This window comes from Artemia sp. Qi Xiang Cuo, chromosome 5 (assembly GCF_049724085.1).
Source record: "Artemia sp. Qi Xiang Cuo chromosome 5, ASM4972408v1, whole genome shotgun sequence".
Taxonomy (NCBI): domain Eukaryota; kingdom Metazoa; phylum Arthropoda; class Branchiopoda; order Anostraca; family Artemiidae; genus Artemia; species Artemia sp. Qi Xiang Cuo.
This window is the reverse complement of record NC_142798.1, coordinates 20572670-20587330: the sequence shown is the minus strand read 5'-3', so window position 1 is coordinate 20587330 and position 14661 is coordinate 20572670. Positions and strand designations below refer to the sequence as shown.

Sequence of the window (14661 nt, the reverse complement as noted above, 5' to 3'; positions counted from 1 at the left end):
ATAATTAGAATATAATCACAGGTAATTATGGAAAAATAGCGAGATTTCGACAAGGAGCTGGTGGCGAGGCGCTAAGGAGTAAAGTCACTAGAAATAACTAATGGGCTAACAAGCTGATTAATTACTTCAGTTTATGGTGATATTGACTATCCCAGCTAAAGAAAAGGTACATGACGAAAAATGGTACAAAGGCTATAAAGAAAAGTATAAAAAAAGGAAATCAGAAAATAAGAAAAAAAATAAAGCAAATAAGAAAACACGGAGTATAAGGAAAAGGTACAAAGATTGACGAAAAACTCCAAGCATTCACTCTTCATTTGTTAATTTTTGTTCTACGGCATGACACTTTTTCTGCAAAGATTTCAAGATGGATGGGGCACCCCAAACATCTGACTTCATTAAACTGAGCTTTAACCTCACTATTTGGATAAAAAAAATTGATAAAAATAAAAGGTTCAACTTACCATCTGGTTTAAAAACAAGTCCATATTTTTCATTTAACAAGCTGCTGGCTACATTTAGAAAAAAATCCCCAAATAGCGGTTCCGTCACTATCTTTGAGAAAAATTGCGTACTCACAGCTACATCAAAAACTTGACAACTTTCTCCGGCTAAAAATAGAAAATATGGATATGAAACATTTTAAAATCTTTCTGGGAGAATGAAAAAAAAGGAAAAAAAGTTGAATCAGCCACATTCAAGCATAATAGATATGAAGATTCAATACGCTTTTATGAGGTCCACACAAAATGAAAGATTTTACGTACTCATTTACGCAACTCAAGTAACTTTTACGTAACTCATTTGCGTACAGTAATGCATAGTTGCCTTCCAGATTTTAGGGTTGGACATCAACTTCCAAAGCTTTGTGGGAGGTATTAGTTCGATATCAAGAGAGGGGTAACTTATTCCTTATCCTCCCATCGTCACCAGGGACACTTAGCCTAATCGATAAGAATAATGGCTGAAGGAAGTTGAGTCCCCTTAGCAGTTGAGGGGGCTATAAAAAGAAATGTTACGTTCAAACGCTCATCCCACTGGAGCGAGGGGACAGTGGACATTGATCAAAAATCAAATTTGTTGGAAGAACTCCAATCCTCTTGAAAAATCTGAAAATTAGAGGGTTTTGGCTTTCCGAAACCCACACACCCTTCGAAATTTCATCTGTTTTTCAGATCAATCTAGAGAGGGTTTTCATTAACCCCTTGTCTCCATTTATTTAAAGACGTCTAAACTAAATGAGATATCGCAGCTGATAAGGCGGCAAGCTCTGCTCAAAATCTGAAAATAAAAAGGAAAGTTACAAATACAGTACACTAGAATGCAGCATTATGTGTTCAGGAACCATTGTGATAAGAAAAAGAAAAAAGGAAAAAAATTGCAGAAGTCGAGGTTGAAGGTTTTAAATTTTAAGGTGGCTTTTTACTTTTCCATGAAAAACTAGTTCTGATTTATTTAATCAAACAGTTCGTGGTAACGAACTGTAAGTAAGGAGCGACCCGGCTCAATGGTAACCGAAACTCTAAAAAACGAAATTTTGATACCAATAGATACATCAAAAGAGTCAAATTTTAGTTCTGATTTCAAATATATAAGTTTCATCAAGTTTAATTTTACCCATCAAAAGTTACGCGCCTGAGAAAATTTGGCTGATTTTCGAGAAAAGGGGGAAAGACCCCCTAAAAAAAAATAGAAACTCAATGAAAATCACACCATCATATTCAGCGTACCAGAGAACCCTACTGTAGAGGTTTCAAGCACCTACCTGCAAAAATCTGGAATTTTGTATTTTTTTGCCAGAAGAAAGATCACGGGTGCGTGTTTAGTTGTTTTTTTTTCCCATGGGTGACTGTATCGATCCATTGGTTCTAGAATATTGTGGGAGGGCTCATTGAAACGGAAATTAAACGTTCTAGTGCCCTTTTTAAGTGACCAAAAAAAATGGAGGGCAACTAGGCCCCCTCCCACGCTCATTTTTTTCCCAAAGTCACCCGATCAAAATTTCGAGATAGCCATTTTGTTCAGCATAGTCGAAAATCTAATAAATATTTCTTTTACGATGACTTAATCCCCCACAGTTCCCAGGGGAAGGGCTGCAAGTTATGAACTTTGCCCATTGCTTACATATTGTGTTGGTTATTGGGAAGTATACAGACATTTTCAGGAAGAATTTTTTCTGGTAGGGGGGGCTGGAAGAGGGGTTTACTCGGGAGAATCTTTCCGTGGAGGACATGTCTTTGGGGTAAGAGATATTTCTATGAAGGGGGCGCCGGATTTCCAAGCATTATTTAAAATACGATCAGAAATTAAATTTAAAAAAACAAGTTTTTTCAACTGAAAGTAAGAAGCAACATTAGAACTTAAAATGAACAGAAATTATAACGTATATGAGGGGGTTCTCATCCAAGTCAATACCACGTTCTTTAAGCCAAAGATTTTTTAGTACTTTCATAAGAGCTATTTATTCTAATTAACGGCCTTTTTGATTAAGCGGTCATTTTTAAAGAATTGGAACAAAATTCGAACTTTAGCTTAAAGAGCAAGGTATTGACTAGGGGCGAACCCCCTAATATACGTATTAAAAATATATGAATGTAGAAGTTCGTTACGTAAGTTATTTCGTAAGTTACGTATATTTATTACTAATAAAAACGTTCGTAAATAAAATTAAACAAGTTTCTAGAAACCCATTTAACCAAATAAATTAGATTAATATGCAAATTTTGTTTTAATAATTCATGTACGGTGAGCCAAGATCAAAACCTGCATTTATTCAAAAACGTTCAAAAATTAAATAAAAAAAACAAGTTTTTTAAACTGAAAGTAAGGAGCGACATTAAAACTTAAAACGAACAGAAATTATTCCGTATATGGAAGGGGCTTTTCCCTCCTCAACGCCTCGCTCTTTACGCTAAAGTTTGACTCTGTCTCAAAACATTATTTTTTAAAACAAAAAAAAACTTTAGCGTAAAGAGAGTGGCGTTGAGGAGGGGAAAGCCCCTTTCAAACACGGAATAATTTCTGTTCGTTTTAAGTTTTAATGTAGCTCCTTACTTTCAGTTTAAAAAACTTGTTTTTTTTATTTAATTTTATTAAAGATTGGGTGAACTCGGTCATGATTTTAAGTATGGATGAGAAGCTTCTCCTAGAGGACTCCTGTTTTGGATTTGAAGGGAAACCTGCTTTTAGGCATTTATACTGGAGGCTCTCTTCTCCTTTGTATAAAATTTATGTATATGTTTTTGTTAAATAAAGTCAAGTCAAGTCAAGTCTTATAAGAACATTAATAGGCTAAAGCTTCTACATACTCGTTCATTTCCATGTGTTCTATTATCAACATTGTCCATTGAAATACCAGCACACTTATGGATGGGGATGGGGATAAATACCTTATCACTTCCCAGCTTATCAGGGGTCCTCACATCAAGGTTGCCTCCAAAATTTCGATGTGGAAGCGGTGTCTTTAGTTCCACGATGCGATAATTCTGATTTACTATTAGGAGAAAATACCCATTGTTGTCTGATTGGGAAAGAACTCTCTTACAAGGGACTGTATCCCTCGTTTACCCCAGTATTATACTAACATTGAAAATACCATGGCTCGGGGAGATTTCAAATAATGAGCCTTTTATCTGTGACACTTGTTGTGGGGGGGACACCCCTTATAAGTAAATAAACTCTCAATTATCAATGAAACTGGGTGACGTGACAACCACGACCACACGTAAATTCATGGAAAATTCAAGATTGGTCGAGACAGTAAAAATTCAACAGAAGAGCAATTTTTACACGTTTTAATGACATTAAACTATTACATCATTATCATTTACTTTTCATTTCCTTAGTTTGTTTTGTCTTTTTTTACAAATCGCTTTCTCTTAGCCCAGTTTCTCTTAGCCATTTCTTTTAGACTGCAGAGTACATAGTATTGCTATCCTGCATGCAAATAATTTTTCGAAAATTTCAGCTCTCTAGAGGGGCGTGGATAATGTTGAAATCGGATAATCTGCCAAAGGATAATCGAAAGTGTTGTATATAAAACATAGGATTTGCAATTGGAAGAAATGAAATTCACAGGATGAGATCCAGGGAAATCATATCGGGGAAACAATACTACGCTCTATGTCCAATAATTGTGTTTATGTGCGCATATAACTAGACTTCAATGTCTTATCAAGTGTCTGACTATACAACCAGGTCACGTCAGCTACCGATAACACAAACGAATATAGCGCTCGGTTTGAGTTACACACAAGTATTCAGTTCCAGAATCGAAAATGCAGGTCAAGAATCGCACATTCAGCCGATAGAGAATCCTCGATTGTCACTATTTTCAACATCTCAGTTATCTAAAGGCAACATCATTTGTTCAAAAGCAGCATTCAGATGTATATCCAGGTAGACCTCTATGTCTAAACAGGGGCAAATATTCGTGTCTTGATATGAAAGTTTAGTCAGATATATATGCAAACGCGATATAATACAAAGCATTAGGTTATAGTTAACGATACTGCAATAAAAGTTAAAAAAACTGAGACCATAGGGACAGCCAGACAGCCAACTATATGGGAATAGTGGCATGGAGATTGATTGTTTCAAAAATTCTTACTATAACCATTTTTTTTATAGTTTCACATGCTAAAAAAGAAAAAAAGCCTCCCTATATTGTTATATAGAAAAAAGAAAAGAAAAGAAAAGAAAAAAGTTATTCTTTTCTGTGACCTCGAGAAAGCTGAGACAGAACTCATTTGACCGCAAATTCTAAGATCTAGTGCTCCTATTAAGTGATGAGTCTGATAGTTGAGTACCTAGCCATCTATTCAACGTCATTTTTGTTCCCAGACACTCCCATATTCCCAAACTGCGTAGCATTATAATTTCAAATTGACCATTTATTCCAAAACAGTCGAAGAAAAAAAAATGAGCTTCCTAGGGGCAACATGATGAATTTGGCTTATGGACAAGGGTGCCAAATAACGCGAATAGCTAATTTTAAAATGGAGGCTTTAGAAGTACATTTTAGAACGAGGATAAAGATGTTAAATATCTGAAGAAACTACAATCATGCATGAATGTTTAGTCTCTTTAAGTGGAGGGCTCAACACGGGTCCCTTCAGTCAAGGTCCCTTGATGCCTCTGCCTGATTTGGTACATACATACATAGCACGCGTCGTCCAACTAGTGATCAGTCAGGAAATGGTCTTAAGTGATATGATGTTAATCTTAAAAAATTGTTTAGATTCCTAGATTATATTACAACAACTACTACTAAAACCACCTTGCAGAATAAAACTGCCTGAGGTCAACAGAGCTGCGCAGTCTGTTCAAAGCTTCTCTTTTTATTCTCTCCCACAAAGTCCCAATTTCCTTTCACTCTTTCCTTGTGAACTATTCAAGCCCCATTTCAGAATGTCCTCTTTTTGCTTGGCCCCAAGGTGGATGGCCGAAAAATGTATATTTTGCTAAAAGTTCATCCTTCATTCTTAAGACATGACCTAGCTTTACGACATTTTATCGTTACCTAACATAACCTATTAGTCCTAACTTGTTCCTAGTTTACACAAGTAATTCTTTTCCAAATTGCTTTTCAAACCGATTTTCGCACCCTGAACCAAAGAGTATAGGTAACTTAGAAGAGTGGAAACCGTCATTAGTATCGAAAAATTACCAGGCTTATCTAGCATTTGGCGTCTCTTGGCCTTTTTTTCCCCAAACTCCACAATTGTATTTTTTTTCTTCTTTCAGAAAATGAGATTAGACATTTAATGGTAAATTTATAAATTTTCACATAGTTTAGCTAGAAAGAAAGGGAAGACATCATTTAATGCCTTTTTTATGCTCTTTCCAAATTCAATAATCACTTCTAAACAAAATTGACCCCTTAATGGGGCCCCAAAATGTAACTTGTTTCCTTGCCTATAGTTTTCAGATTTCGATGTGTAAAATAAGAAAAATATCAGCTACACAAGGAAATCTTTTCTCAGTAGACAGTCTTTTTAGAAACACACTTTTAAACTTTTGGTTACTATAGACCGTTTTGAGCCCCTTTAAGGGCTCAAAATGGATTTCGCCCAGGAGCGATGATTGAATTTGGAAAGAACATAAAAAGACATCAAATGATGTGTTTACTTTCTTGCTAGCTAAATTATGTGAATACGTATAAATTTACCCACTAAATATTACACTAACTTTGCCAAATACACAAATTTTTCCTTTTGTTTACACTAGAAAAAAAACGCTAAGGAATATCAAACGCTAAATATAGCAGCTGTTTTTTTTCTTTTTTTTTTTCAAAACTAGACCCAGTTTCCACTCCTGTAAGTTACCCATACTCCTTCATGAACATTGATGAACATTCAAGATCTCCAAAGATCAATTCACTTTGCTAACGTTTTTATCCAGGACACTCAAATCATCTGCATAATCTAGGTTTAGAAGAGTTTTATCTCCCATTCAAAACCGTGTTCCCCCATTTCCTCTTCATGCTCCTTAGGACAAAATATGCAAGTCTACAATATGACTATCCTAAACCATAACAGTAAGTACATATTTGACAAAATAGTGTTTGATTCCCACGGAGATTGTGATTTCCCCGAAAAATGTACAAATACGAGCGAAAACTGCAATGTAAGTATCCTACAAAACTGTGTGTACTCCACATTTTTCACTAATAGAAACATTCATAACAAAAAACAGCAAGTAAGAGCAATTCCTTGTCAATAGGCACTTTAAACTCTCAAAAATAGAATTTCGACAACAGTGATGGTGTAAGAAGAATCAATTTCATAAGCTAATTATGAGTATAATATCTTTGTAAAAAGGGGAGAAAACACCCCCAAAAGCGAGCACGATCTTGACAGAATTTTTATCGTTTAATTCAACAAAACCTTAACACCCTGAACAAAAGTTTTAAGCTAGTACGATGTCTCACGTTGTTTCTGAGAACGATTTACATAGACGCGGTTTTTTTTTGGGGGGGGGGGGGGGGGTGACTGTACTGAAGAAGCGGTCGAAAAAACCCGGAAGAGGGCTCATTAAAACAAAATTATCAAGTTTCAAAACCATTTTAAATAACGGAGAAAATCGCAAGACTGAATAAGTGGCGATTTCTCCCACCCGAATAGAGTCAAAATGATATTGAGCAGAAACTTCAAGATAGATACAACGGTTTAGAACTATCGTAAGCTGATTACATAGCCTCCCAGTTGTTGATGTAACATCACCCCGCAGTGGCCCATTTCTCCCTCAGTAGGAGTTGAGGGACATCATCCGGAAACACCCGCCTCTCAAGTACAGTTTAGTTTAAACGAACGGTTATTATAGTCTGTTCATCCAGTAATACTAAAAGTTATGCATCATTGGACAGTTGCACAGAAGCTATTAGGGGAGATATCATTACATCTTTCAGACTGGAGGGATAGGGTAAATAAAGTCTTAAATATGCATTTTTATGCTCAAATGCGTAAACTTTCGATGAGACAGAGCCATCAAATAAATATGGAAAATAGATTTAAACGCTGACTTTGCCTCATTTGGAGTAACTGATAGTCCAGTAAATCTACGAAACTCAGGGACAAAATTGCAATATAAAAGTTTACACCGTCTTGTAGAGAAAAAAAAATTATGTACAACATATCAAAAGTCCCCAAACACCCCTTAGGCGGAACAGGGTAAAAAACAGGGGGAAAGGGGGAAATTTAAAAAATTCTAGGGCAGATTTATTGTGCGCTCGAATTTCGAGTTTGCTCTTTTTCTGTGCGAAAAAGTTGAAAAAGAAAGTAATATTATTTTATCGCTGGACTTGGTTCAATTTCCACCTTTAGCAGGGAAGGGGAAGGGGGAAAACAGTATCCTTGTGAGTTGTGCGATATGGCTGGTCAAAATGTTTCCCTCAATTTTTTTTACTCGAGGATTTCAAAAATCACGGTAATAGATTTTTGTTTTCCTTTTCTGCTGTGTTTTCACCGTAGGGGAGACAATGCATCGGGTCTTCGGAATACGGGGGCAGACTAACTTCGACTGTATAATAGAAACATAAGACAAAACTAAATGTAAAAAATTAAACAAATCACACAACTTCGGTAATCACAGCAAAATACAATTACGGTTTTGACTGAACTAGAAAGGATGAGATCCAGGATTTGTACTAAACATCGTCTTCTTCATCGTTATCAACAAAAACATCCTAATTGGAACACGTAATCCCTTGGCTGTATTCGCAAACAAGTGTGCAAGGTAATCCGTTTTTTTTTGGCAACTACAGCGTCAACTGTCACAGTTGGAACGCATGCAGCTGCAACGAATCACATTTAGTAGATGAGGTGGAGTAGGTCCGATGTTTGTCACGATCGGAGTGAGGCGTCCGTCACGTAATCGCCAACCCCAGTCTGTCGGGTCGAGTTTTGAAGCATTATTACGCCATTCCATTACCTGATAGAAGACTCTAAAAAAATGAAATTTGACAGCCGACAGAGTTGGCGGAAGTCACTCTGGGTTCACCATAGTTGCTTTCTTTGAGCTCTTCAATTTTTTGAGAAAAACCCTACACCTAGATTTGCTGTGACTCTCCACTTTTTTAACTTTGTAGAAACGCAGCAAAATATTTTCACCTGCTTTCTGGACCTATGTCTTCGTAGAATGTAGATTAAGGAATATGTCAAATATATTCCTAAATTTTTGATTGCATGTTGAGAATGTTAGGACAACCTGATTTGCTATCCCAAACAAATTGGACGTCGTGTTGAAATCAAGAAAAGTAATGTTAACAGGAATAGAGTGACAAACCTGTTCCAGAAATCTTTTGATAAAGTTGATGTCCCAGTATTTAGTTGACAGCGCCCTTGACTTGGTACTGGTTTCAAATTAGAGATCCCTGGCTTCCAGAGGCAGGTGATGGAGGAGAATGATCAATGAATCAGTGTCGTTTCCGACTACTGTGGTTACCCTTGCCCGCGTTAGCAGCTGTTAATGCAATCAGAGAGACCGTATCTCTCTCTGCATGAAGGACAGTGAGGCTGGCTTGGACAAGCTTCTTACCAATAGCTCAAATAATGTTCTGCTTATTATTGGGATTCCGCAATAAGTCCTCCTTCTTTATTTGCCGCGTCAAACTTAGTGAGAAAGCTAGGTGACGTCTCCGGTAAACGGACCGGAAGTTTAACCATCAAAGACAACGGAAGCATTTCGATACTTATGTATCCTGAATAAAACGTAACTGTTGCAAATCTGTTCAAAAGTGTTTCCTGTTTTCCATGGAATATGCTGGAGCGGTAATCCACACCATCGATCCCGTATTTTTCCAGTTCTTTTGATAGGACGATTGCAGGTTGTGCCTTGGATAATTTCGAAATAGCTTTCGCTACCCCCGCTTTATCTGGCTGTTGCAGCAGGCTTGACGATTCGAAAAGGGCAGTAGGATAGCTGGAGAGTTCGAATCTGACTGTTACTTCCATATCCCCTCCGGCTGTAGTTGCCGTTGCTGCAAGAGGTCGGAACAGAAGACTTGTGTCAATTTACATGTCTTCACCGTCAGCTTCGGAAGTTTTGCCTTGATTAATTTCAACTCGCACTGGCATTGACATTGTCCAGATCAACCTTTGCGTCTCACTCATTCCATTTCCTCTCGTGATTCCCATGCTTGTTTTCAGCGACCTCATCAGTGCTTGCTGAATTACTAAGTCGGGAGAGAGCCCAGCCGAAATTCTATCGCATATCCTAATGAGAGATATCCAATCTACAATGTCTTTATGCAGCTTCTGGTTGCTTTCTTTCAGCTCTTTCATTTGCTGAAGAAATATTCTCACCGATTTCGCATACAGGTTGTGGCCTGCAGCTGCAAAGTAAGGGAGAATCTCAGAGAATGCTTAAATATATTGTACCCAGTTTCCGGTCCGTTCTTCCCTGGTGGCCTTCTTAAGCAATCCGAACATGTATGAACACTGAAGTCATATTTTTGCAGTCCTGTTGCTTTGCAGCGTGTCTTGAAACTCCATCATCCGGGTTTGGATTCTACGCACTACCTCTTTGTTGGATGCGTCTTCAAGGGTTAGTTCCTCATTCAGTAGAGCTTTACTGAATGTATGAGTCAACCAGACTTCTGCAAAGTACGGATGACTCATACGTATGTCATCTGTGCAGTTGAAACCATACGATTTGCAAATGAGAATGATCTGCAATGCTGAATCTATAAGCTCGAGCGCTCTCAAAGCTCTTGAAACAGCCTTACCGTTAAGGATATGTTTAATGGTGTTACCGGCATATAGGCATTTGAGCACTTCTTTTATTCCTGTTTCCCTTATCAAGTGCCCGATCGCTCCAAGAAAGCTCATACGGCAATGAAGACCACCAATCATTGGAACTGCTGCCTTGATATGACTATCAGCAGGCTCAGCATTGATGATGTTCACCGCTTTCATGTACAAAGGTTGGTCGAAAGTAACAACTGGTACCACTCCCTGCTGGCGCTCTTAATCGGAAATAACACTTAAGGTCGTGTAAACACAAGAGAGATAGGAGGGATTATAGTCGATCGTAGTCAGAAAAACAATCGATGAAGCACCTTTGTATGACCCATGATGAAACGCTTGCATAAATACACTCCATCTGACCCGTTTCGTGTCATGTATCCAGCTTGCATGCTAAAGTAGGTCAATGCCATCGATCTTGTCGTTGAAGGTGATGGTTGGCATGGGTTTGTGCAAAAGACTACTCTCATCTTGGCTTCTGTTGTAGAAGAAGAAAGGCACTTTTCCAACTTGCTGGACTATTTCAAGGTTTACGACTGCTCTTGGGACTACAATTGAAAATGTGGGTAGGCTTGGTGTGGCAGTAGCTAGCATGTGTACCCCATGGAAAGTACGTTTTTCATCGATAGGTCAAAATTTGTGGTCGATATTGTCGCCAATGAACTGGATGAAAATTTTAGAAGTCATCCCTGGAAATTCTGTACCACGAGTTACTGCGGCAGAACGCTCAAATCGAAGCACTTCAGAGTAAAAAGTAGAAAAACCTAGCCTATTCAGTTGGTTGTTAAGAAAAAGTGAACCAGATTGTTAGTGTTGCTGAACTCCAAGGTATACTTGTAAAGGAGCCAGCAAAGATTGGGGACGGCAAGCCTGCATTATTGCTTGACCGATTGAACCTACCAGTAGGTAGTTAATCTCCAGCAAACATGAAAAGAGAAGCACCAGGGAATAGGATATTAAACTCAGGTCAAAACAGTGTTAGAGGGTTTTAAAACCGAGCTGATAGACCTTTGTCTCCTCTTCAAATTCTGTACAGTCATCTGACTATCTTTTCCGTTTAGAGGATATCTTGATTTCTACCTCTTTTCCCTAGCAACTGGAAAACGGGAGGAATGGCTAATGACAGAGCAATCAAAGTGACATATTCGTTCTTCTTGTACTGAGAAACCCCAGAAAACAAGTCTTGCAGACTGCTGTACAGGATCTTCATTTACCCCCTCTTTTCCCCCTGTAAGCGGGGAAATTGGAGAACGACTTATTACACAGCAATAAAAAAACGTATATTCGATCTTTTTGGACCCAAGAGCATCAGGAACGCAATTCTCAGCATCAAAAACTACCGGTAGTAGATTTTCCAGTTTTCCCCTGGATTTTTTCCTTTCCTCCGTTTTTCACCCTGTTCCGTCAAAGGGATTCTTTAGGCACTTTTGGTATGTTGTACAGAATTGTTTTGTCTACAAAATGGTGTAGAAATCATTTATATTGCAATTTTTTCCCAGATCGTCGATTTTTTCTGTAGATTTACTGGACTATTATTTGAGAAATTTCTAAAAGTAAATATGTGGCTAGACAAAAATTTGTTTGGTTGAAAACGCTAGTTTACAGACATTGAATGATTGTGATAAAAGTTGAATTGAAGCGAAAAGGACATCCTAGACGGTCAATCATTTTTATTAAAAGCCTCTGTCAATCGATTGACGTAAGCATGGTTGACCGTCAAGGAACCTGTTTGACGTTTGTGTCAAGCGTTGACGGCGATTGATAGAAAGTTTGAATGACCCAATCGGTTGACGAGGGTGATTGACCGTCTAGACTAGTTTTGTTCAAATATTGCGCCAGTCACGCGCCAACAACAATGGAAGATATAAGCAAAAATGTGGAGCCCGAGTTTTAGTTTGTTTATTAATTGAGTTAAACCGGGAGCACCCTGATTTATGGAAAGTTAAAAGTAAAGACTATTTTAACCAAGATAAGAAAAGTGCAGCATTGGACAGGATATTGCAGGCGGTAAAGATATTGAAACCCGATTATTCAATTCTCAAACTAAAAAAGAAAACTAATGTTTTACGAACGAATTTCAATCGCGAATACAAGGCGATTGAGCAAAAACAGAAGTCTGGAGCGTCAGCAGATGACATCCCACAAAATTCCCTGTGGTACTACAATGACCTTGGATTCATCAGGGATCAGATTGAAATTGCTGAAACAGAAACCACAGAGGTAAGAATTTTACTTTATTGTACTAGCAGCAGAAACTCGATTGCTTGGTGGGTGGCGTTTACCCCTCCTCCCTGAAAAATACCCTCCCCCCCTGCGTAAAATCTCCCCTCGGAAAATAACACCCCTATGCGGCTGGTTGGTCTCTAATCCCTTTGCACTTTAAAAAAAAGAACTAGAACTCTCAATTTCTGATCTAATGAGCACACTTCGAAGTTTCTGCGATCATGACGTGGAGGAAGGGGCTGTCTCCCTCCTATAAAAAAAAAAAAAAAAAATATATATATATATATATATATATATATATATATATATATATATATATATATATATATATATATATATATATATATATATATATATATATATATATATATATATATATATATATATATATATATATATATTCTGCTCATTTTTGGGGTTTAATGTTACTCTTTACTTTCATAATAACAGCGTAGATCAGAAGTATCCCCAGAAATCATAAGGGAGTAGATATTTATTTCACATTTTTGATGCGTTTTTTTAAAGTTTTTTTTAGCCAAATCAGTATTATTCTGAATTTCACACACGATAGAAATTCACTACCCGACTCTGAACTGAAACTAGAAATCTGGCCGTGACATTAGCCTTCATCAAGATTGAAGGGTTGATTTTCGAGTCTAAAGCAAACTAAAGGTTGCTTTAAAACTAAATCAAAAGGCACTGTGTGTATGGTATCAGCCATCAGCAATATATCGAGAACGACTGGGGGTATTATGTTGAAATTTTCGGGGCTACTCAATTACTACCTCTGCTCTTACAATTTCAATAAACCAAAAGAGTTTAAGTGTATACAGGTTGTCAAAGAGCATTTTTAGAGAGATTTTTTGGGAATGACATTATGTTTTATTTTTCAGGTCAACTTGAGGAGGTGTAAAATTAAATTAAACAATACTATTGTGTCAGGATTAAACATTGGTGAAAAAGTTTCTCCGACATACAAATAACAAGTCACACTATGAATTCTTATAGAAAAAAAAGCAATAATTTTTTTTTCCACGAAAAAGACTATTTCAACAAAAAACGAACAGAAATAAAATTAAAATACTTTTTCCACAAAAAGTGACAATCTTACAAGCATAAAACTACCGCATATCATCATCAATAAATAAATGAAACCCAAAACGAACAGAAATAACAATAAATAATCGAGTCAAACTCAAAACAAGCAAAAACTAACATGAGTACGGCTGAAAACCCCCTAGCCTTCTCAAAATAAGAACAAAATTTATACTTTACTGAAAACAAAATACATTTTAAATCTTTCATTTTTGACTTTAATAAAAAAAAACTATTAAAACTTTAAAGAATAAATATCAGTATATGTAACCTATATTAAACTGACAATCCAGGGTCATTTCTTTTTGTCTTGTTTTTCAACTAAGTGCGAATTATTTTCTGGTCTTGAAAAGACATGGGGGTGGTCAGCCCTACTCATGTTAATTTCTGCTCGTTTTTAGTTTTACTCGGTTATTTATTGTAATTTCTGTTCGTTTTGGGTTTCATTTATTTGTTGATATTCATTTGTGGTAGTTTTATGCTTGGAAGATTATTTGACTTTATTTCTGCTCATTTTTGGTTAAGTGAAGCTCTTTACTTTGCTTTGAAAAACTCGTTTGTGGAAAAAGTTTTTCAAATCAATTAAAAAAATCCTGTTAAACTGTGTAAAGCAAGTATCCTTGATTTGAGTATACTTGCTTGTATATAGCAAGTGTTCTTGAACTCTTATACTTATAGCATTTACTTTTCAATGGTTAGTAATTTTTTTCAAGAAATAAAATATATACTTTTCGAATGGAACTTGTGCAAGTTTATTTTGAAACTTTAATTTTTTTGAAAGTCAAATAAAAAAAAAGACTTCACCTTCGTAAAGCTAACACGAAAAGGCTATAATGGATATTCACTCATTTATTCTGGTTTTATTGCACCAGAGATCTAACAGGGAAAGAACTTTATTTTTTCTTTTTTTTTATTATGTTTGTTTAGGTGCAGTGGAGCACAAACTGGAGCTTCTAAAACCCGGTATTTACTTTTCCTAATGTTTGTCATTTTGGGATTATAGTCTAATTTCTTTTTTGAAGAAAAAAAAATCATCTTTTCGGCTCAAAAATAAAATATGTACTATCCTAATAGAGCTCCTGTGAGTGGATTTTGAAAT

The 14661-nt window shown here is 36.7% G+C and overlaps 1 protein-coding gene across 4 annotated transcripts in view; it reads right to left on the bottom strand.

The window, feature by feature from the left end:
* The window catches only part of LOC148951936 (PIH1 domain-containing protein 1-like), a 71541-nt gene that overhangs the window by 15729 nt on the left and 41151 nt on the right, over nucleotides 1-14661 (bottom strand). For all 4 annotated transcript variants that reach the window (XM_089089420.1, XM_089089418.1, XM_089089419.1 and 1 more), the window contains exon 5: nucleotides 465-611. In XM_089089420.1, coding sequence (XP_088945546.1) covers nucleotides 465-611 — 147 coding nt within the window. The remainder of the gene's footprint in view (nucleotides 1-464; nucleotides 612-14661) is intronic.